Consider the following 25,897-nt stretch of genomic DNA (forward strand, 5'->3'; position numbering starts at 1 on the left):
ATAAGCAAGGTTTATTGGCTTCCATCCCTCAGGGCTAGAAAAATAAGTTTGGCACTGTTCTATTTTTTTACATAGAATTGTAGCCTTTAAAAGAAACTACCTCAGAATAATCTAGTATGAATTGAATTTCATAAAATATAAAAACTTTATAAATCCTGTAATTTAGATTAACTGAATTACTTATGATTGATCTGTGGAAATACAGAGCACAAATCTGTCAATCATCCACAATTAGGCCTTTCTGTTAAATACAAGAGAAGTATTTCAATAGTCAGAGTAAGACTTTATTCATATTCTTGAAAGGTAGCTTTGTTCCCAATAAATATTTTTTCTACCACTTCTGTAAACTTTAGGGGATCACATTCTTAATCTAAAAAGAAACAACATACTGCTATTTGACTTTTTGTTTTTTTCTTGCTTGAAACTGCTCTGTTTTGTTTTTTACAGATTTAATCAACATTGACAAGGCAGGATCAATGGACCTCTTTTGTGATTCCTTTTGAATTTCACTCTCTTTTTTCTTTATTGCCTGAGTAAGTTCTTGTTCTTTTTGTTCTCTCTGCCGAGCTTTCTCCTCAAGAATTTTTTCCATAGCTTTTGTTTTCTTGAAGTTAGGATCTGAAGGATCCAAGTTGAACAAGTGGGAAGTATACATTGCCTGAAACCGTGCATCCTTAACATTTACCTGTAAATCCAAAAGGAAAATAAAAAATTAGTAAACCAAAAGGCCAGAAATGGGGCCAAATTTAAGTCAGTGAGTTGTTACTGGGTAGGGGCGGGGAGGATCACTTCATAAGTTATATAAATGTTTAACCACTATTGCTGCACACCTGAAACTAATATAATATTGAATGTCAACTGTAAATGAAAAAAAAAGTCAGTGAGTTGTTGATTATATAAAATATAAACGTGAGCATTTTGCATAGCTTCATTAGAAAGTTGTTTTCCCACAGATCTTCAATGGAGTTTTAAGGCCTATCTTAGACCATAGCGTGTAGGACACACATTTCTTATCCTGCAATGAGAATCTCCTTGAAAGGGAACTGCAGAGGTCTATATACATGTGGCCTGTAAGTACACTGGCCTCTCAGATGAATGATTGCGGAAGTGGTCCCTGAGGCATGCTTCCCCACACTTAACAGTGTAAAATCTGTTTCTGGATGGGATAAGTAAGCCAGAGATGATATCTCCTGCTGTAGTTTTATGCAAAGTTATCGAATTTGAAGTACATTAAAAAAATTTTAACTTTAGTGCAAAAATGAGTAGCTACTGAGGGTGATTTATAGATCAAAAATTTCAGAGACTGCTATGGAAAAGGGGACACCCCTGAGAACAAGTATCTTTCTATAAAAACACTGTGGTTTCACACTTAAGAGTACATCCTTAACTCCAGCCAGGCTTCTGAGTGTTGTTGCTAGCCACAGGGGTGACTAACAAGAAAGGGAGCATGACTCACTGCCACCCAGCATTTCCATGGAACAGATGAGTCCACAGAGAGATGGATGTAGGGCTATGTAATTATAGTAAGGACAACAGATGTGATATCACCACCACTAACAACAAAACACTCACGAAAAATGTTTTTATGCATGACTATTACAGTGTGAAGACAGTTCTCATAAGAGGTTTGACTGCAAATCTTTTCTTGCTTTTAACTTTTCATAAGGAAACCAAATCACTGAAAAGTGCAGTGGAATAGCAACATATATGGAACTGGTTACAGAAATGGGCGCTACAGAATGGCCTCAAAGTCCCTCTGCATGCTACTTAAGAAATTATCTGCATGTTCCTCTCCATTCTGTGAGCAAATTCAAAATGTCCCCATGTTCTCCGGGTCTAGTCTTCCATGTTAATGGTTGGAAATCATTAAGTAGTTCCTGGCAGCTGTTTGTAGGTTTTCTGCACAGGGCTCAAATTCATGCGTAGGGACTATGTGGTCATTAGGAATATGTATTTAGCAAGAAGAAGAAAAAGAGAGCCAATGGAAACAAAAAACATAGCAATTAAAAAAGCATGGCTTACTGCACTGGCCACTGAACACAGGGAGAGTGAAACAATATGACACGAACCTGCTATTTTTCAGTTGGGTTTAATTATGCATATCCTTCCCAAGCAAGCATCATACTTCATGTGATTCTAACACTGACAGCTACCTATTTTGGTGCAACATGGTTACCAAAATAGAAACCAGCACTTCACCTGGTTCTCAACTGCTGTGCAGGACTAAGATGGTAGCTCTGGCTCCACAGTCCTTCCTAAGATATCTCAAGGCTGACTTTGACTATACTCAATTTTTATCTCCAGAACTGACTCTAGATTCAACATTAGCTTTAAGAAGCTAATGACTTCTGTCCCTGGTTACCTCAAAGTCATCCTCCAATAATTCCTTCTTTTTCATGAGCTGTTTTTTCTTCTTTTTGCTCAGATTCTGATGCTCCACAATCTTGTTGTAATTGAAGTGCTTCTTGCTCTCTCCTTCCTCATCCATCATGAGCAAAGCCATTTCAGCCTATAAAGAGGGAAAAAGTTCAAATACACAACAGTGCTTTTCTTCCCCAAACAGGAATATGGGGCACATTATGTCCTCTAGGAATGGGGAACACAGTCACCAATGATCCAGGATGATGTCATCTGTGAACTGACTGTGGATTACCGAAATGCATAAAGAAACCCAGAGATCTCAGCACAGCAATCAGGTAAAATCTTCAGAAGCAGCACCACTGGGAGTAGGAGAGGGATGAAAGCTGGTAATTAAAAACCAGGCCACATGCTGCTTTAGTGTAGCTGATTGGCAGGCGATAGGAATGAGTCCCCAAGTCACCCACATAAAAATTTCTCATTTTCACTTTGGTCTTTTTAAGCAGTGATACTACATATAGCAAATGTAGTATTTTGTGGTAGAAGCTACTTTTTAAACATGTATTTTAACAACAAGAAAGTTCTTTTTCTTTTGCCTTTACTGTCCAATATTGATACATTTCTATGAAGGGATCTATCTTAATACTTGCTTCTGAAATATAATATATTGTCTTTTCCACTAAGTAGGTATTTTCTACTGACATGAGATAGAATTAAATGTGAACCCTCAAGAACCAAGTAAACAACCATGTATACTAGAGAAAATACAAAGTATGCTGCCAGACTTTTGTGAATCTTCCAATAGAACTACTTCAGACTATTTTAATTTCCTTTTACTTCCATCACTGGCACCTGTAGTTGGCTTTCTTTTTGAAGTCATTTTCCACAAAGGAGATAGATCATCTTTGTGCTCTTTAACTCTATGAGTGTTATTGTATACACAATAAGTGGAAAAACAGAAAAGTTCCATTAAAACGCAAAGGTTACGTGATCAGTCAGGCTCACTCCCAGAGAGTGGTATGTCAGTCATAGGGATGTTGTTGACTCTAACTCCTGCCTCAGCAAAGATACATATTACTCTGTGACATGGATCTCTGGAGTCACTGAAGATAAGGTTCCTGCATTTCCAAGAAAGACTTTATTTTTAGGTTTTAATCATAGCATTTTTTCTGTCTCAGTTATAGTAAGAGTTTTTAATAATAGATACTTTGCTCTTAATCACCAAATAACATGCTTTGAGTTTGAGGTAAGCTTTAACTTTGCATTAATTGGATAAATGTTTGCTTAAAGTATGGTATTTCAAAACTATGCTGCTAAAATATTTATTATGTGTTTTATAATTTACTTATAAATTTCACTGCTAAAGTCAGTTATTTTTTTAATTAGGGAGGGACACTAGGAACTCATGTGGATAACTTCATTTAAATTACATATAAATTATCATGTGAGTATGTAACAATGATCATTTTACCTTTTGTTTTTCTATTTCAGCTTCTTCCTCTGGAGATGTGCTTTCTTTTGCAGATTTCATTGATTTTTTCTTTTCTTTTATACCTGGCACAATAAACATAGGAAGGTTAAAAATTAAAAGACTATCAGCAACAATATGTTTATACTAGGAACAAAAATGTAAGATATCTAAGAATAATCTTATCAATAAGTCTATAGAAACTAGGGAAGTAAAAAAATATATTACTGAGAGATGACTTTGGGTATGAATGAAATAAATACAGTACATCTGGATGGGGAGACTGAATATTATAAAAAACAATTTCTCTTGAAAGTAATGTATAATTGCATCATCAACTAAGAAAGAAAAACCGTAAGATGATTTCAACAGATATAAAATAAGCACTTGATAAAATTCTATATCCATTCATGATAAAATACATACATTTAATGAAATTCTAAATAAAATTCCATTCAAGGAAATTCTGTCTCTAACACAGGCTTAGTTAATGCCTATCACCTGGTGCTATAAAGTGCTTGCTATTACTGTTATGATAATCTGAATATATATATATATATAAAATGAAAAAATATATATATATGTATATAATGTCTTGGGTTCCTTGGTGATCATGCTGATGCCTATTTTTTCTTCCTATTTTGTGGCTGTTGGAGTGAAAGGGGTTCAAAGGGAGTTGGATTCAGGGTGCTAAGGTGTGAAAGACTAGTCTGAAAAGAAAGAAGGTTCAGAATCTACAAAGCCATGTTACTCTAGAGCAGGGGTGGGGAACATCTGGCCCAATGGCCTGTAAAATCACTTGGTCTGGTCCTGCTGAGGCCTCAACAAAGAGAGGCAGTTCCAGCCATCATATTAGGGGTGAGTTAATTAAATATTTGACCAAATATAGCAGGCTAATTTTTAAGTTGATAATTTTGTATGGCCCTCGAATAATATTATGAATATCCAAGTGGCCCTTGGCAGAAAAAAAGGTTCCCCACCCCTGCTCTAGAGCATTAATACACAATGCTGATCTTCTCTGAACTGCTAGACTCTGTCTTTTTGAATAAGCTGTGTTCTGTCTTTCCGATGCAAAGAAACCAATGGTCTCTGAAGTAATAACGATTAATGCTTACACAGCACTTGCTATGTCAGGTAGTAGTACTGTTCTAGTATCTTTACGTATATTAACTAATTTAATCCCTATAACAACGATGAAATAGATTCTATTATTTATTCTGATCCTCATTCTGTGGATGAGAAAACTGAAGCACAGAGAGGTTAAATAATTTGTTTCAAGTTAGGTAAGTGAAAGAACCATAATTCAAACCCACGCACTGCGGCTCAGGCTCTCTACGGTTCATCGCTACACTACACTCCTTCGCTATCAAATGCTTTCCCTGTAATAGCCTTTCCATTTAAAATGCACTGTGATGTGAAGTAACAAAGTAAATTCAAAGCCTAAAGTCAAGAGGCTTTAAAAACTGCTCTGTGTGCATTAAGTCCCTGTTGTCCTTCCGCAGCCCTGCCCAGCAGGGAGCATGCCAGCTCGAAAGGCCTGCTGGGTCACCCCTCATGCAACCGCAGCATGTGTCCGCACTTCCAAGAAGAAATACAGCCCCCTCCCTAGAATGAAAGTCTTTCTTGCTCCTCTTTCAAATGTTTTTCAGGGACTGATGTATCCACTTTAAGATTATACCCTTTTCTCTGTTTTAAATATGTGTATGTTTTTATATATATAAGTATCATCAAGGTTTCACTTTCTCTGGGTCTGACTCTCACACCCTGAGTTCACCTCCGCTCCTAAGCTCTCAAGGCAAAAGCTCCTTTTGAAGTGAATGGACAAGTGACAAATATAGAAGATCATTCTGTGGCAGGGGGAAAAAAATCAGGCTGTATATGATTAATACATAACGGAGATAAAGATCTTCACATACAGCTGTGGGAAATAATTTCAAAGAGCCCACAATGAACTGTTCCGGATTTTATAACAACCTGGTGAAAAGTCATAAAAATAAACTTGAAAGGAAGACTGCAGCAAGGGAGGAAAAAAGAAGCTCCAAGATGGTCAGGGTTAAAAATGATATCCAATTTTAGTGTGATGAAAATTTCTTTGCTCACAAAGAATTTACTGTGTGCTAGACTGCACTGTTTAGCCAAAAGATAAATAATGAGTAGAGATCCTTTCTGCACTGTTAACAAGATCCTATTAAGAGGGCACATCTTAATTTATTTTTTAAAAGCATTTTTTTTCCCCTTTGGAAAGTTTTCAGACCTAAGTTAAATGAAGAGTAAAGTGGAAATAAAAGTCCTATTCTGAAATGTTATCTTTATTTCTCAGCGAATTATTTGGCAAGTAAGAAACCACACACACCTCTGAGGACTGCTGCAAAAAGTACATATGGATTGATTCTAATAAGTTGAATACTAACAGAGACTGGAAATCAGATATTAGTTTTATTGTTAAAAAAGTAAATCTTAAAAAAATTCCTTACTGAAGCTACTATCCCTTTAAGCAAAAAATGTAACAGAGTACATCTATGGAAAAAGATGTGTTGCAAAAAGTTGATCTGTAAAATGACTATAAAATAAATCCCATTTGTCATTACTTGTAATGTCATAGAACTGTTCCCATAAAAACCTTCCTCCAAAGGGTTTAGTTAAGCATTTCTTCTGAGAGAATAGTTAAGAGAATTCACTGGAGGGCAGACTGGTCTCAGTACTGACTAGACAGGAGTGGTAAACCCCTACTGATTCACTCTTTTTGCAGCAAATTCCTGCATTCAAAATCACTTGCCCCTAATCAGATGCAGTCTGTTAATCTTCCTCTGGACCTGGGCATGCTGGCTTTGCTTGGAAATGCAGGAATTCCTTGTGTCCAGCTCTTATATATACACGGGTCCTGGCTCTGGCTTTGATCTATACAATGTACTTTGCAGAATTATAAAAAGTAAAGGGAGCCCATTAGGGTTCGGGTTCTACCATCTACCACTGGCCCTGCACAAGTCAACTATGTTTCTTGAGTTTCATTTTACTCATCTATAAAGTGGGCAGAAGTCTGGGTTAGAGGACAGAATATAAAAGCATTTGCAAACTGTACAACTACATACGAGCAACACAGTAAGCACCTCACATACCGGCTGAATGAATCAAATATATGTACCATATTATTAAATTTCCAAGGTGGTTTATCAAATACCTAAAGTTGTCAAGACAAAGGATACATTTTAATGGGGTATATTTACATGTAATGTACTTTATTTCACTCCCACTTCCTCAAAAACAATGTTATTAAGGAGTACATGCAATTAAACAATAAGGAAAATTTTCCAGTATTTCATTTCTAAAAGAAAACATTAACTTTTACCTCATTCTGAAGTACATTTTCAAAAGTCTCATTTGATGTCAAGTTTGCAGTTCAGAAAAAACAGAAAAATTATAGCAAGTTTATAGTGTAAGGGGAGAAAAGAGAAGTAAAAATTAGAAAAGATTTCTGGTATTCACATTGGCTGCTAACCCAAGCCAAACGCCATGTCTGGCATCAGTCAATGAACTCAATTCCTCCCTATTTTGAAAAGTGTAAGTTCAGTTCTATGGCTTTGCCTAGGGCAAAGGTATCACAAATGTACCCACGTCCACCTGGCTTAAAATACTGCTGTGCTCAACCATGGGACCTGAACTACAGATACATCCTTCCAAACACACGCTGCTCCTTCTCAGTTCCTTAAGCTTTCCCCCTACCTTACAGGGAGTGCCCTCTCTAGTATAACAGAGCGGATAGTACCTTATATAGGCTTTACCTGACCTTGGAGTTCAATCCTGCATTCTCCTCTTTAATCAATGCTTTTTACCTACAGTCCCAGGTCTGAAATACGATTTTACTGATTTGTAATCTATATTTACTTTGACTAGTCAGCAAATCGCATAGACAATTATCTCCACTTGGATGCCTAACTGATATCTCAAGGGAATTATGTCCAAAATTAACCTACTGACCTTACTTCTCACCCAAACCTTTTGTTCCTACATTTCTTCCTCAGTAAATGGAAGCACATTCTTCCGGACTCAAACAAAAACTCTAGAAGTTATGCTACATCTTTTACGTATCCAAGTAAGTCAGCAAGCCTACCTCCACAACACATCTCATCTCTCACTCCATGTTCTCCTGATTCCACTGCTGGCATGCCATCTAAGCCAGCCGTCATCTCGTGTAGAGACCTTTGCAAAATCCTGACCTCCCAGCTCTCACCAATGCCCTTCTTCAATCTGTTCTCTTCACAGGAAGAAGGGCAATGTTAAAACATACACCAGACCATGTCACATCACATACTTGCTTAAAGACACTTCAGTGACTGCTCACTTTCAGAACAGCATCCAAATTTGTTGCCATGACAACAAGGCCCTACAGGTAAGTCCTGCATTCCAGCCTAGCCTTATACCAAATTCCCTCTCTGTCCATGCTCCAGCCATATTGGTGTCTCAATTTCTCCCACACAAGTTCTTCCTCATCTCACGCACTTTTCTCTCATCTGCACTGCTCTTCCCCCAGCTCTTTATGGCTGATTCCTTCTCATTCTACAGGTGTCAGCTCTAATGTCACCACCTCAGAGAAGCCTTCTTTGCCTACCCTATTTAAGTAAGCTACTCTCCTTCTCCCTCCCCCCTTATATCCTCTATATTACCATATTTATTTCCTTTAAAACACTGACCATATTCTCAAATATTCTTATGTTTACCTGTTTAGCATATTTTTCTAAAACTATAGACTTCTCAAAGGATGTAACCTTGCCTGTAGTACTACTGTTGTATCTCCAGCCTAGCAGAGCCCAGCACCTGGTAGGCACTCAGAAATACTTACTGATAGAATGAGTAAACAAACATGGCAAAATACCATTTTTTAGCACTAGATTTTATATTAAGTTCTCAGCCTTTCTGGTATTCTTTTTGTTTTAAAAAAACAACTTAAGCCGACATATACATACTTACTTCTATGCAGTATTCTGAGATCAAAAGTATATTGGAAGAAAGAAAACTTTATCTATGCTTTCTTTCCCTTGGAACTTCTGATACTAACTTTAGAAAAAGCTTATTCACAATCGAAATGTGCTGATTCCAAGAAATAAGCTACCCCAAGCCATCAAACCATTTAACTTACTCTTTGAATCCTGTCCTGAGTTCTGCAATCTGACCAGATTTCACGTGCCAAATGAAGCACTTTGGAATGAGAACAAGGAAACTATAATGCTTTGCATTTCTCCGTATAATAAACTTGGTTTCCTGAAATCAGAGGATAAGACTAAAATCCATCATCATCTAGAAATGACCGCTCAGGTATGATAAAAAGCAGAACATGCTAAGTTTCCATTTCCCTTTCCAATTCCCAAGAATCTCACATCCTATAATAGCCTTTATTCATTTTGATCTCCTTTTCATCAATAAAATGTCAGTGCTAAAAGGCTCTAACAACCAGGAAATAATTTTGAGCAATTTTGACTTTCCTGTTGAGAACTATTCTGGCCCACTAGTCACAAGGGACAAGCAGCAGGGAAACTTCATAAAACCCTTCTCTGCACAGTGCCAGCATGGAGTTGCTCCAGCAGCAGGCCTTTGGGGTTCATGTGTGTGGTATTCAGATCAGGGCAAAACAAAATGCATGAGAATGAATGGAAGACGCCTACAGTGGTCTCTGCACTGACTTGTCCAACTATGGCCTGCACCCCACCACACGCATTTACACAGACCAAAAAGGTAAGAATAAAAGCATTCAGGAAATAATGAGTGGTGCACATGCCATGGTTCCTTGGACATAGGAAATCAAATACTTGGTAGTTTAGGGATTCAAGGAAAAAGGGGAGGAGGCTGGTTTTCAGCTTTAATGAAGCAGGATAAATGCAAAAATAGTATGAGACATAGATGTTTATTTGAGCAGAAAAGCTTTTATACACCACCATGTAAAAATTTTAAACTTATAAACATATCCACATAAGTATAAAAAAATTTATTTCATACTTTCTCATAGCCTTTGTAAAGCGAGACCTACAGTGGATGAGTTATAAAAAAGCAGTGAAGGAGCACAAGAAGATGACTACTCCTTTTCCTTTCAGTCTCTTATAGTCAATCTGTCTATAAGGATATTTCCCAGAAAGGAATCCCCAGTAAACTGTTAAATTACTAGTGTTACCACAAGCCTCCTGCCATGACATTGCTCCTTGCATGTACAGGGGGCAGGCAGACCCTTCTTAATCTGGTCAATGGTTATACACCGCAGGAAAGACCTGCTCATAAGGCACTAAGGGAAGTATACAAATTCTAGGAATTTTAAAAGAATGAGTAGCTTATACTGTTTCAACCCATGTTACCTTTTTTCTTTAGATTCCAATTGAAAACTACAAATGTATACTGGCTTACCAATTTTTTTAACTTCTTCAGCAAAGTATGGGTCATTCAAATCAACATCAGAGGGAAGTTCATCGTCACTGGCCTCTTCAGCAAGAGCCTTAAGATTGAATGTAAAATACATATAGTTTATTACAAGGACCAGCATATATATGTGAAGGAAAATAATATGGTTTCTTTAAATCACATTATTTAAATTAAAATAATTAAACTAGTTTATTAAATGGATCAGTTTATAAAATAACTCCCATCTGAGCCACCCTTTTGTTTGCCCAACAAGTATTTATGGGACACTTAATAAATGCAGGAAACTTTGTAGGGCATTGAGGAGAAATGAAAGGTATCAGATACATGGTTTCTATCTTCAAAAATTTTACAATCTATTAAAGGAAGTTAGACACAGACAGACATATACATCAGTAGTAATAATTCAAGATAGAAAATGCTAGAAGAGAAAAAAATAAAATGATACAGACATTCAAAGGAGGAAAATACTTTTAGATGGGTAGTGAGAAAACTGAGAAATAGAGTGTGCTATAAATAGTATGAAGTAGCGCACTGTGGGTTATCTTTTAAATTATTATTTAAAACAATTCACTTGCTGGTTAATTAAAAATAGTGATTCTTGCCCGTCCGGGCGTGGCTCAGCGGTTGAGTGTCGACCTAGGATCCAGGAGATCGGGGTTCTATTCCCGGTCAGGGCACATGCCCGGGTTGCGGACTCTATCAATGACTCTCTCGTCATTGATGTTTCTCTCTCTCTCTCTCCCTCTCCTTTCCTCTCTCTGAAATCAATAAAGATATATTTAAAAAAAAATAATGATTCTTTATTTTGAAAACTCAAATATACGTAAAAGCAGTAAGGATAGCCCCCCTGTTCATTTTCATTACCCAAATTTCAACACAGATCTTGTTTTATCCATAATCTATCCCTAAAAACTTTTGGGCTATTTTTAAGCAAGTCTGTTGGTTAAATTTTTCCTAATGAAATGTGAACAGGCAGTCTACTAAATTAGCATGTTTAATTAAAAATTCAAGTCTATAAAATAAATAGAACATATGCAAACTAAGATCAGACTAACCATACCAAGTTCATCCCCAGGAATCCAGAACATGAACCATTTTAACAGAGACATTTAGAACACACATTACTAAGCATCACCCTGCATGCTAAAGAAGGCTCACCAAGCCCTCAGTATTCATTTTGATATTAATATCCTTTTAAGAACAGGGCTTCTAAGAATTTTTTCACTAAAATATTATAATCGATTCAACAGTAATATGTTTCCAACAAAGATCATGAAATATTCGCAACTAACTTCATGTCCACTCATATATTTATCTTTTTTTAGATCTAAACTATAACTATTATCAACTATGGCATATAAATGTATTCATTTCTTCAGTAATAATTTCTCAGTATCAAAACTGAAGTCACAGAGAGAAAAAGGGGAAAATACTTATAACTTGAAGAAAATTCTTGAAACCCTTCTATATATGGAGAACCTGTGGAGTTGGAAGGCATCTGCTGGAATCACCAAGTCCAGTACAGGGCACAGAGTCTGGAACAAACTGAGCACTCCACAAGTGTATTTTTAATGTTATTGATAAAATGAGCCAGGTCTTAGTCTAATGAAGGGACAGTACCTAGCAAATAAAAATCAAAGAAATAAATTTATTTTATATAAATAAAATCAAATTGCTGCTAAAGTTCTCAGAAACAAATGACTACTTTGCCGACCCTATAAAGACCCACTTGTAAGTCTTCCAATAAATTGATGGCTTAGTGACCTGTGAAATTATTCTACTTAAAAATACTTTACTGGGCCTGGCCGGGCATGGCTCAGCAGTTGAGCGTCGACCTAGGATCCAGGAGATCGGGGTTCTATTCCCGGTCAGGGCACATGCCTGGGTTGCGGGCTCGATCAATGACTCTCTCATCATTGATGTTTCTGTCTCTCTCTCTCCCTCTCCTTTCCTTTCCTTGAAATCAATAAAGATATATTAAAAAAAAAACAACAACACAAAAACAACACAAAAAAAACTTTACTGGCCCGGCCGGGCGTGGCTCAGTGGTTGAGCATCAACCTAGGATCCAGGCGATCAGGGTTCGATTCCTAGTCAGGGCACATGCCTGGGATGTGGGCTTGATTAATGACTCTCTCATCATTGATGTTTCTATCTCTCTCTCTCCCTCCCCTTTCCTCTCTCTGAAATCAATAAAGATATATTAAAAAAAAACAAAAAACTTTACTGCCTACTTAGTTTTAAAGGAAGTTTCAGGGAAGAAGAGAGGTACCATACCAATGGGGACAGGGGTCTTACCCCATTTCCTCATTTTACTAGCCATTTCCAGAAATACTAGCTATAAGAGTACAAAAATCACTCTATTTCATCATTCAGTTTTGTAACCCTCTATCTTTACAGGCACTGAAAGTCACAGCTGTACCAAAAGCACAAGCTTACGTAGTATAGAGAGAACACAGTACAGTAGGAAGAACACTAGAGTGAGAGAGCTGGATTCTGGTCTCTGCTTGGCGATGAATCCTCAGACAAATCACTTAATTTTCTACGACTGTAAAACATCAGGGATGGATTAGAACTAATCATTTAAGATGCCTCAAGTTGCAAAATTCTGTGATTAGTGACACCATCTTAAGAAAATGACTTTACTGCCAGAATGCTGCACTTTGGTGGCAAGATAAGAGTATTTTCAGTGGCAAAAACCATTAAGTGGTCTCTGCTATTCAAGGAAGCTAATCCTGCAGAATGTTATGATGGGAGTCAATTCAGATTTTTCACATACACCATATTATCGGAGAAAATATCCCTCATCAAGAAACTTAATGACAGTAAGATGTTAAAAGAGCCATATGATAATACTGAAAAGTGAAAACAGTGGGATGAAAAATAAAAATGTATAGAAAATTTCCTCCATATTAAAAACTTTTATATGTATATATCCTCAAGTAAAGAAGTCTGTATGCCCCTCTCTTCCTCAAAAACAGAAGAGAATCAAGCTGTTTTACATCTAGATATCAAACTAAACTATGTATTTTATTTAGGCAGCATGTAAATGCAAAATATTAGAGCACAGTGGCTGTGGATTTAAGTAGCTCTGGGTTTTCACCAGACTTTGCACATCATGTAGCCTCGTGGAAAACACTTAACCTACTGGATTTCCCCCTTCCTTTCTCAAAACTGCAATGGTAGCAAGGCCTACTCTAGAGAGTGGTTACACTGTGATGATGGGTACTAAGCACCTGGTACCTTCTCATACATGGCTGCTGTTCAGTAAATATTTGGCTATAATTATCTTTGATACCTTCTGTTTCTTTTTCAGTCTTTTTTTCTCTTTCTTCTTCTCTAAAAATTGTTCCCAAGGGGTCAGTTTATCTTTTCCTTCCAATTTGTTTTTGACCATCTCTTCTGCACTTTCTTTAAGACCTAAGGAAAACACAAAAATAGTTAAGTTTAAAATGCAAATTACCAAAAAAGGTAACATATATATTTAATAGAGTAACAAGATAAAATGCAAAACTGAATGTTTTAATACTGTAAGATCACAGAATGTAGGATCAACTTATATCAAAGCTATTTTCTAATAGCAAACAACAATAAACCTAACCAAACCAAATAAACCCAGTAACTTGATATATGATTAAGCCAATGAAGAAAAACTGTTTATTTAGCCTCAAATTTCATTTCTCTATACTTAATTGCTTTGAGAGCCTAAGAATAATTCTAGAACAGGTGACTAACAAAAACTGACTGGTAAGGCATCGCTGTTGAAATACCCCAGAAAGAAAGCACTTTCATAATCATGCCTCCAGCACACTGTGAGGCCACATCTTTAAGATCAAAAGGACCACTAAGTTCAGATTCCACTTTGTATGGTTTAACTCTTTCAATGCTGTTATTTGCTGTTGTATTTCAACTCTAAAGGTCTTTGTTCCTTGCATTTTGTAGCTCCTAAAAGTTTCTAGGTGGCTTATGTAATAGCTGGAGTGGGTGAGAAGGTAAAAAAGCCCCAAGACTGCTATCAGTCCTTGAAGACCCTCATAACTGCCAAAGGAAAGGAACTATGACTATTGTGTTGTCTTCTTTGATAATAAAGATGTTTGTTTTATTTTGTAGTACTTTTCTGGAGGTCATGGCTGGGTTCGGGGAAGAGGGGGCTTCAATATTTAGATGATACAAAATCCATTTTAAAACAATAATAGAATGATTCGAAATGCTGACATGGTTGATCCAGATCATTTTCCCAGATACATTTTACATTCTAAGACAAAGAAAACAATCTTAAAGACATAATAATTCCCATTTTTCCTGAGAGTTTAGCAACTTGCCTAAGAACATGTAGCTAGGAAGCTACACAGATGGAATTTGAACTGGTTATCCTATGTAATATAACCAGAAACATCTAAAATGGTGGTTTGACCTAGAATAAACAAATATAGAGCCCATGAGTAAAATCTAAAGTTTTGGGCCTCAGGTTTGTCACCTGCAAAATGAGGTCAGTTTAGATTAGAAGCATGCAACTGCCCCTCCCACATACATTTTCCCCCTCAAAGAAAATATTTTGTAGAAGTTCAAATATATAAAACAACTAAAAGTAGTGCTTTGAATCTTGAGCCCCAAAGAACAGCATGAAGTTATCAGTACAAGGAGGATGTCCAGGAACATTATTAACAATAACCAAAATTATAATAGTACAATGGCAGTGTGTTCTTATTGATATATTTGAAGGCCCTGGGCTTCTCATTGTGCCAGGTCACAAAGGGTTTCAATTTGTAGCCTGTAGCACTGCCCCTAAGCAAGACTTATCCTGTCCATAAAAATTAAATCTTGAAACCTGGGACTGACTTGGCCTCCTTCTGGATAACAGTCCTTTCAAGAATCCATTTTCAGAATAGGCAGGTTTCATCCAAATTGAATTATTTGCTCTGGCAAGTAATTTTCCTCCATAATCAGCTTATCTAGTTTCCAAAAATTCAGCTGCCTTCATATTAACACTTGAAGACTCACCAGCCACCTTCACATTATGTACTGCATCATTTAAACTACCCACAGCTAGCAGTAATTTCAGCATCTTAGTCAGGTCCAGCTTTCCTTTCAACATTACAAACTTTTTGCTTTGCCCACGACTGTCATAATGCTGGAAGGGAGACCCTTGTGTGTATGGTCCTCGATCAGGCCATTAGAAGTTTCTCCATTTCTGATACAGTCCTTTTTGAGTTCCGCTGCCTTCAATGAAGATCATTTAACAGCTTCCATCACCTTGTTCTTATTCTTCAAGATCACAGCCATGGTAGAAGAGGACATGCCATGGTAGAAGAGGACATGCCTGACTAGCAAGCAATAATCGGTGCTGATTTTCCACTTCTGTTATCCTTACTGACTTTATTTATTCATTTATATTTATTGATTTTAGAAAGATAAAGGGAGAGGGGGAAAAAGAGGAAAGAGGGAGTAAGGGGAAGAGAGACATCGATCTGCTGTTCCACCCAATTGTTTTCACTGGTTGATTCTTCTATGTGCCCTGACTGGGGATTGAGCCACGGTGTATGGGGACCATAGTGTATGGGGACAAAGCTCTAACCAACTGAGCTACCTGGCCAAGGCATCCTTAATCACTTTTAATTTTGTTTCCAGATCAATCCTCTTACTGGCAACATTAGTAGGTTTTGTATGCTTCAAGGTTATGATGAACAAAACAACACAAGATTAAATCAAGCACAAAAGAAAATGATGCATTCAAGACGCAGTCAACACAAGATGCATGAAGCTGTGCCTGTGCAACATGGCATACTACTTTACAGCAAATGTTTTTTAATATAAGTAGAAAGAGTACAGTCTAAATAATGATAAATATTAAGTAAATACATAAACCAGTAACACAGTCATTTATCATCATCAAGTATTATGTACTGCACATAGCTGTATGTGCCAAACTTTTATACAACTGGCAACACAGGTTTGTTGATACCAGCGTCACCACAAACATGAGTAATACGCTGCATCATGAGGTCACAACGGTTATAACTCTAGGTGATAAAAATTTTCAGCTCCATTGTAATCTTATCAGACCACCTTCATCTATGTGGTCCATCTCTGACCCAAACGTTGTTTTGCAGCACATGACTGTAACTTTGATCCTTGAAACTTAAACTCTACTTCTAGCTAAGTATGATGCTAAGGAAGGTTCTTTGTTATTGTCTTTTAAGTGACTAGAACATTGATTTGATGTGTCTCAATCTCTATGTGCCTCTACTCCACACGTGACTGGGTCTTGACCTTTCTTGAGAACATAAAAAACTTGAGAACTTGATCAAAGCTATGGAATCTATCCCTGAAATAATGTACCGGAAAAACTTGCATACAATGTTCAGGGAATTTATGAATACCTAATGTTCATCTGCATGTAAGGATCCAAGGGCCTCAGGCAAAGAACATTTAAAGGGGCTGTAGAGGTCTAGGGGCAGATGGGAGTCCATCTCCCACAACTTCAAAACTGACCAGCAAAGATTTTACATCTGGTTTTCTCATTTCAGCACTATCATTTTGGACCAGACACATTCTTTGTTGTGAAGGATAATCCTGTGCATTGTAGGATTTTAAGCAGTATTTTTGGCCTATCCACTAGATGCCAGTAGCTCCAGTTGTGAAAATAAAAAATGTCTCTAGATATTACCAAATGTCCCCGTGGGGGACCAAATCACCTCTAGTTGAGAACCACTGTTCTAGACAATGATTAGAAGACATTTCTGAAAACAAAGGCTATTTCATTATTTGTACTTTATAAATGATGTGGGGTTTTTTTTGGTATTTGATTACATAATGTCTTTTCCACTTCAGAAGTTTCATCTGAGTATGCTTGTTCTTCCAACTAGACCAAAGGCAACTAAAGTCACCTTCTTTTGTATTCCATAATATTTAGTATAGTGCCAGACACAGAGTAAGTGCTTAAACACTTAACTGATCTGTCTTGAAGGGAGGATTCTTATTTCAAGCCAACTGTTTGATCTTTCATGTTTGGAATATATTCTCTCCAACAGAAAATGAATCAAAACTTTAAGATCTAAATAAATGGCCTTTATCCCAAAGTGATTCATGTGGTTTTTTAAAGGACCTATAACTCTAGGCTAATTCATGGAATATTTTTTCCCCAGGAAATATTTTATATTTTTCTGGCAATTAGTTTGTTTACAACAATAAATAGTATCTTCAGCTAAACAGTCTATATTTTTTTTGCTGGGCTTTCACATAATACACCAAAATAGTAGAATGACAAACACATTGCAATGGATTAACACACCACCACGATAACTTAAAAATGCTTTGTTCTCATCGTCATTATGAGGTCATTTAAATCTCTTGCCACAGATCACAGTTGTTTATGTTCTAAGTTCTTAAAAATACGCCCATCCCAGAAGCCTCCTGGCATATGCACAAGAACATTTTTCAGACAGTTTCAGCATCATTTGAGAGTAGCCACTATGTGAATGAAAAACAACTATAACTGTTTTAAGTTTTGTACAAATTTGTTTAAAAATTTTTTTAATGTATATTCAAAAACTGCCAGATTAGTTAAAAATAACATCAATAATCTTACAAATAAGGGGTAAAAAACTTCTCAAAGCCAACCACAAACATAGATGACTCAATTATGACAATAATAATTTAAGCAATCCATTCAGAATTATTTTGGTAACTTGCATACAGAGAAAAATACTTTAAAATATCCTTTCGCCTGGACGGGTGTGGCTCAGCAGAGCATCGGCTTAGGATCCAAGAGATCATGGTTCGATTCCCGGTCAGGGCACATGCCTTAATCCCCAGTGGGGGGTGTGCAGGAGGCAGCCGATCAATGACGACTCTCATCATTGATGTTTCTCTCTCTCTCTTCCCCTCTCCCTCCCTCTCTCTGAAACCAATAAAGATATTAAATAAATAAATAAATAAATAAATAATAAATAAATAAATAAATATAGAATCTCCTTTTGAAACCCACTGAAACAATACGCATTTCTCTGGGCTGGACTCATTTGAAATATTCAAAGTCTTCATGGGCAGGTCACGAACAACTTAAAATAACTTAAGCAGGCACCATACTGGGCTTTGTTTATAAAAAACAAAATGTACCCTGGTTGGTGTGGCTCAGTGGTTACAAGGTTAGTGAGATGCCATACAGAACTTAACTCTTGTTTATATCAATTAGCCTATGAAAAAATTATTTTCATTATACATTGTTTCACTCAAAGTCAAAGATGTTGAGTGAGGACTTAACTGTATTCAGTTTACTCTGAACTAAGCTGTCCCTGCTGCTTAGAATCAAATAGTCTTAAAAAGCTGACTTTAAGTATAAGACATTTGGGTCTCATTAGGGAGTTATTGTTTCCTACATTTATCTGTACTTTATTTGTATGTTTTCTTTGCCTTTCAAGTAGTTTGTGATCACAATGTACATAATATCAAGCTGTCTTAATACTAACATGAAAATTCTGGCGTAGTCTGGTGAAGCCATTCTATTTAATTTATGGCAAAGGGGATTGAACAACTACTTGTTCTACTGTTATCTTTTACACATAATGTTTATAGATAAGGTAGAAAATACAGAAAACTTTTAAATGAATGGCTAAGGTATAAGAAAACAAAGGGAATTTTTCAGAGTCCAGTCACAACAAGAAAGCTCAATAGAAATGTTAAACTATCTCAGAGCAGGGAGTTTTCCTTGGGGACATACACCAATCTGCTATGGAGGAGTACATCTTGGGTTTTAATAGGCTGCTAGCCTAGGAGGCAGGAGCTGATGTTTGGAGCCTCTTCATGGTGGAAAGTCCCATCGGAGACCACTACCAGGAAGCCAGGATCCTTAAGGGTGCCTTCAAGTGGGTGCTGTTCCTTATCTGACAACTCAGAGGGAATACAAGCCTGTTTGGGCCTTGGCTATGGGCAGAACAAGGGAGTAAAAATATATTTTTCCCCCAGAGAACTTATAACCACAAGCCCACAAACCCATGGGTTTGTGGTTGGAATTCACACTATCTGTGTGGGCCAAAATAGCCCAATCCAAAAATTTGGTTTCAATTGATTTTGGATTGGAAATGCCCTTAGGCACCTGGCAAATACTCTCAAAAAGAGGCACTTTTGACCCAGGCCTTACAGAATTCCCACAGGTAAAGCTCTAAGAACAATGCGATCACAATCAACATTCAATATGAACCAGTTAGCAGAAACAAAGTAAGAGAAGTCAGACCTATAAAAACTAGAGGTTCTGGAATTATTCAGATATAGAATATAAAATCAGCACATTTGAAGAAAAACAAAAGAGCTTGACTGGCATGGCCCAACTATTGAGCATTGACCTATGACCCAGGAGATGGCAGTTCAATTCCTGGTCAGGGTACATGCCCAAGTTGGGGGCTTGATCCTCAGTGGGGGGCGTGCAGGAGGCAGCAGATCAATGACTCTCTCATCACTGATGCTTCTCTTTCTCTCCCTCTCCCTTCCTCTCTCTGAAATCAATAAAGACGTATTTTTAAAAAAAAAGAAAAAGAAAAAAGAGATAATTAAAAAGATTACTAAAAGTAGGAGACAGACAAGGGGGAGAGGGGGAGACTTCCTAAAGTAAAAAACATGACTGAAATTACAGCCAATGACCAAGTTAACAGCAGACTATACAGAGGTAAAGAAAAAAATTAATGAAATGAAAGGCAGAACTGAAGAAATTAACCAATATATTACATAAATTCAAAGGTATGGAAAATATGAGTTAGCATATGGGGAATGAGCAGGTACCACATAGATCAAGTAGGATTTCCAGAAGGAGCAAGTAGAGAAGAAAAGGCAATATTTTAAGAGAAAATGCTGAGATGTTTTCAGAGCTGATGAAAGATGCTTATCTTTAGGATTCTGGGTATCCAATTAATTCTAAGCAACATGAAAGCAACAAACAAAAAATGACCTAGATACATCATAGTGAAATTCAGAACAGAAAACTATTTTAAAAGGTAGAACCAAAGGTGGCAGCACTGTGGAGCAAGGCTCCAGAGTGCGTGCCAGAGCCCTGGGATTAAGGTTGTGTCCTCTTTAGTTAGCTGGCTTCTTCACTTCTCTGTCAACAGGAGTTAAGGGGAAGCCTAGTGAGCTCAAGTAAACTTGCTCCTCCCCAGGAACGGGTTAAGAGGGGAGCTGGCTTGGCAAATCCATGGCAACAGCAGATACCCTTCCCTCTCTAATCCTCCACATTAACAACCTCACCCCCCAAATCTGCCTGGAACCTACCAGGAATAATCTCTTTGTGCCTTTTATCCCTATTTATCTTGGTCAACCACAAAAAGCCCCTAATCATCAGGATCCCCTTAATCTCCCATGCTCTAATCCTCTGAAGTTAACTGAATATCCTGTCTTCTGCCATCATCTCCCTCCCCATTTAACTCTCTACCACTAAATTCTCTGGAATTCACAATACATTATCAGTAAAAACCCAATTGTGTAATTCTGAACATTGTGCTCTTGCTCTAAGTGAAACCTCTCTGAGTATAAGCAGCTCTTTCAAATGTTTTTTGTTGTTGTTGTTGGTGATGGTGGTGTTTTGGTTTTTTCACAGCCCTCATATTCACTGGCCTAGAGTGAAGATAGATGTGTGTGAGGGAAGGGTCATTAGTAATCTTCATCCAGTTTTAGGAAGTGTGGTACTACTGGTCCAGCAACAGACAAACAGAGCCAAGCGACAGATGCAGTTTTGAAACTTTGGTACATGACAGAGGTGACATGTCGGATTATTGGGGGAAAGAATATTCAATAAATTGAAGAGAATAAAAAAGAATTTCCATGTAGAAGATGAAATTGGATCCCTTATATAATATTTAAAAAAAATCAACTCCTCGTGGATCAAGGACTTAAATGTCAAAACATTTAAACCATTCTATCTTTAATAGAAAATAAAGATGAACATCGGTCTCATCTGTATAGATCATGTTTCATATGATTTCTTATATGAAACAAAAGAAGCATTAACTATTAAAAAAAGATTACTTGACAATACTAAAATCAATAACATTTTTCATTAAGCAACACCTCCAAGAAAGTGTGTGTGTGGGGGTGGAGTTACATATAGAAGAGACATGTTAGCTTGTAAAAGACAAAGGAGTAGTATTCAAAGGTAAATAAAGAAATCCTAAAATTCAGTAGAAAAAGAACAAATAATATAACAGGAAAATGGCCAAAAGATAGCTGAGTGTTTTACTGAGGAGGAAACATATATGGCCAATAAATATATGAAGAGATGTTTTAACTCATTAGCGACAAGAGAAACACAAATCAAGGGCTAGTCGTGGGAATGTAAACTAATACCATCATACTGGAAAATAATTTAGTATTTCATCTTGTAAAGCTGAACATTCATACACCCTATGACCCAGTAATTACACTCCTTGATAAATACCCAGAAAAACTGAAACACATACCAGAAGATATACAGAAATGTTCATAGCAGCATAATTCACCATAGTAAACACCTAAGACCACCCAGATGTTTATCTAACAGAATGCATATATAAACTGTGGTATACAGCAGTCAAATGAATGAACTACAGCTACACAAAATACAGATAAATCTCAGCAATATAATGTTGAGTGAAAAAAAATCAGTCCCAAAAGATTAAAAAACATCTAAAACGAACCCAGAAGCCAAGGAGATATAGTTCATATAATACAATTCATCTATTTAAAGTATAAAATTAAATGGTTTTTTGTACATTCAGACATGTGTAACCATCACCACAATCTATTTTTAGAATATTTCATCTTCTCAGAAAGAAACCTTACTTCTCTCCCCAACAGGACACTGCAAAACACACCTCCCCCCTATAACCACCGACCTACTTCCTGTCTCTATAGATCTACCTGTTCTGGATATTTCATATAAAAATGTGGTCTTTGTGACTAGCTTCTTTAACTTAGCATAATATTTTTGAGGTTCATCCACTCTGTAGCATATATCAGTATTTCACTCCTTTTTAAGGAAACTAGTTTTTAGAAATACTACAAATGAGATGAAAATATATACAACGGAAAGCAAAGTGAATACTGAAATCTGGATAATGGATATCTCAGGTACGGAGCAGCAGGGGGGGGAACATGGATAAATATAAGTTATTGCACAGTTCTAGTTTTTGTAGTGAGTTTGCTTATTAATTATTAAAAATAAATAAATAAAAGAGGGCTACTCAGGACCAATGATGATACAGTGTCTTAATTCAAGGATCATGGTTAACCTAATTATGTGAATCAGTGGTACAGGAGAATAAAGGGACAAAGTTAATAAATTTGACTACACCATTTTTGTTCTTCAACAGACACTATAAAGAGAGTAAAAAGACAAATCACAAACTAGAAGATATCTGCAAAACACATGACTGATAAAAGACCAGCATAGGATAAATGAAGAACTCCTATGAATCCATAAAGCAAAGACAAAGCATGGGACATAAAAATGGTCAAAAGACAACAGGCATTTCACAGAAATGTGAAGAGATGGCCTTCCTTATTAGCAATTAGGAAAATGACTGATCGATCCTTTGACATTTAAGAAAGATCAAATAACTTCTCTTCCCATTTCATCTAAACAAAAGCTAAGTTAAGTTCTTTACCATTACTTACACACTCACCAGGCAAGGGTCTCCAAACACTTGTAATTTGCCTGTCTGCCCTCAATTCTACTACATTCCAATTCCTGGTTCATTCTGCTCCAGCCACATCTGCCTCATCATTCTGGGCGGATCAGAAATGCTTCACCCTTGGGGCTTTTGCATTGTTTCCTCAGCCTGAACTGCTTTTCCTGAGGATAACACATAGTGTGCACCATCCTTTCCATTAGGCCTTTGTGCAAATGTCACTTTCTATTTAAATTGCTGCCTGCTCCCCCCATTCCCCTGCAGGCTTTATCCTTTTGTGTCCATTGCCCTTAATCACCACCTGATTATTTTACTTATTTGTTTGATACTCCCTTTCTTCCCACTCCTCCAACCTGAAAACACTAAAATGTAGGGCCCGTGAAGGCCAGGACTTTTGTCCATCTTGTTTGGTGCTATATGCCCAGAGAAAATCACAGTCTGGCACACACAGTGGGAACTCAACAAGTATTTGAGAACAACACACACATTAAAACCACAAGGAGGTACCATTACTGACATACTCAGCTGGCAAAAACAGAAAAACCTAACTATCAATTCATGGTGAGGATCGAGTTACAGGATCTCTGACATTACTGGTTTGAGTAAAATTGTATAGCACCCGGAAAAACAATTCAGCATGAACTAGTCAAGGTAATTGTGCACATGCTCCACAACTAAGACACTCTACACACATCTATGAAATTCTATGTATTACCTAGGTGACAAGTCCAAGAATATTCACACGAGCAGTAAATTACAATAACTGGCGATGGAATAGATACACTGTGATAGATCTGTAATGAAATTCTATGCAGCAGAGAAAATTAACTGGCCACATCTTCCTATATGGACATGGATACGTCTCAAAAATAGAACATTAATAACAAAAGGCAAGTGACAAAAGATTACATAGAAGATGCTTTTATGAAGTTCCAAATTAAAATAAATATATAGATATAGACTGTTTAGGGATGCATGCATACATGGCAAAACTTTTATAATAGAAAAAGAATAATTAACATGAAATACAGTGTCACTGCTCTGGCAGAAGAAGGAAGCGTAATTGGGGGACTCATAGAGGACTGCAGACATTAGTCATGTTCTTTCTTAAACTGGGTACACAGGTGTTCATTTTATTATTGCTCTTTAAACTGTACACATACATTGTGTTTTCCTTTTGTACCTATAGGTTTTTTCTCCCACAATAAAAAGGGAAAAAAAAACTCAGTGATATTTTCTAGCACAAGCCCTCTATGCTCTTTCATGATCACAGTAAACCACTAATACAATCCCAAATTTCATTATAAGCAGGCCCTAATCTATACATTGTATTTGAAAAATCTACCTGTAAATTGGTGGCTTGAAAGTCAGGGGTGTCTGTTTTCCTCCCTGGAAGAGTCTCTGACTACAGAAGCTATTAATATGTACGGACATTTTGAGGCTGGGATATAACCAAAGGGAAATTAATGAAAAAAACACAACTTTCTTATATAAAAATAAAACAAAAAACACTTTAACCACCCTAGCATTTCAATATTGAACAACCTTTCAAACTAGAAATTCAATATAAGGCTATGTTATCCATAATAGCAAAACATCAGAAAGAGCCTAAAATAAAACATCAGGGGAGTGATTCATAACTTACAAATAAGAAACACAATGGAATGTGATGCAGGCATTGTGATTATAAAGATTACCTAGAAACATGTAAAAATAAGTATGAGAAATGAAACAAAAAAAGGGGAGTGGAAAAACGGGGTATAATATAACCAACTACGTGTACTTGTAGAAGTTAATGTGTAAAAATGAATGCTATATATAGCTAAAATATGGAAGCAGCCCACCAATGCCTGGGTTGATTAAGCAAAATATGGTATATAAACAATGGAATATTATTCAGCCTTGAAGGAAATTCTAACATGCTATAACATGGATGAACCTTGAGGACATTTTGCTAACTGAAATAAGCCAGTCACCAAAAGACACTGTATGATTCCACTTACATGAGGTACTTATTAGTCAAAATCATAGAGACAGAAAGGAGAATTGTGGTTGCCAGGGACTGGGGGGAGGGAAAATGAAGGGTTCTTGTTTAATGGATATAAAGCTTCAGTTCTGCAAAGATGAAAAGAGTTCTAGAGATGGATGGTGGTGATGGTTACAAAACAATATGAATATATGTAATACTGTAAACTAAAAATGGTTAAGATGGTATGTTTCATTGTGTATTTTATTTAACACAATGAAAAAATTTGGGGGGAAAAGATGAATGTGTTAAGGTAGTAAATTTGAGGTTATAAGACTTTCCAGTTTTGGGGAAAAAAACAACAGCAATAATGAAACTGCTAAAAGTTAAGTAGTCTTGAGTGAATTCTGTCACAATAACATATGGAACAAGTGTGAGGAAAATGATATTTTGCTAGTCAGGCACATAGTATATAGAATAATGACATGGGAAAACCTTAAATAGAATAGGCAGAAGTTTTAAAGACCAAAGAATTCACAACTTCAAACATAGTGGCATAGCTGTGGGCTGTGGAAACAATACATGAAACAGCTCTCTTCTTGAACTGACTTCAGGCAGATTGTAAATCTAAGGCAAAGTCAAAAAAGTACTACTGTCTGGAAATAGTGGCTACAGATGCAAACAGTACAACTGATGTGATGCACGTGCAGAGAGGGAAGGACCACGTGAACAGTCATCCTAGATGCCTGTAACCAGGACCCCTTATTGATTTACATATTTAATTTGGATTCTAAAACAGCAGACCAATTCACCTGAAACTTTGTAAGTATGGAAATTTTAGCACTTTCTGAAACTACTACTAGTATGAAAATATCCTGTTTTTTTCTTTAGATCTTTTTTTATTTTTAAATATGTTTTTATTGATTTCAGAGAGAGGAAGGGAGAAACATAGAAACATCAAAGATGAGAGAATCATTGATCAGCTGCCTCCTTCACGTCCCCTACTGAGGACTGAGCCTGAAACCTGGGCATGTGCCCTGACCAGCAATG

General features: G+C 36.8%; 1 protein-coding gene across 4 annotated transcripts in view; it reads right to left on the reverse strand.

The window, feature by feature from the left end:
* Positions 1–262: 262 nt before the first annotated feature.
* The window catches only part of ESF1 (ESF1 nucleolar pre-rRNA processing protein), a 50,812-nt gene continuing 25,177 nt past the window's right edge, over positions 263–25,897 (reverse strand). For all 4 annotated transcript variants that reach the window (XM_087818875.1, XM_016212005.2, XM_016212007.2 and 1 more), the window contains exons 10-14: positions 13,527–13,648; positions 10,214–10,301; positions 3,830–3,912; positions 2,363–2,509; positions 263–685 (exon numbers count right to left, since the gene is read on the reverse strand). In XM_087818875.1, the coding sequence (XP_087675001.1) occupies positions 392–685; positions 2,363–2,509; positions 3,830–3,912; positions 10,214–10,301; positions 13,527–13,648 (734 nt within the window). In that variant the 3' untranslated portion in view covers positions 263–391. The remainder of the gene's footprint in view (positions 686–2,362; positions 2,510–3,829; positions 3,913–10,213; positions 10,302–13,526; positions 13,649–25,897) is intronic.

The sequence above is a fragment of the Miniopterus natalensis genome, chromosome 7, assembly GCF_054644295.1.
Source record: "Miniopterus natalensis isolate mMinNat1 chromosome 7, mMinNat1.hap1, whole genome shotgun sequence".
Taxonomy (NCBI): domain Eukaryota; kingdom Metazoa; phylum Chordata; class Mammalia; order Chiroptera; family Miniopteridae; genus Miniopterus; species Miniopterus natalensis.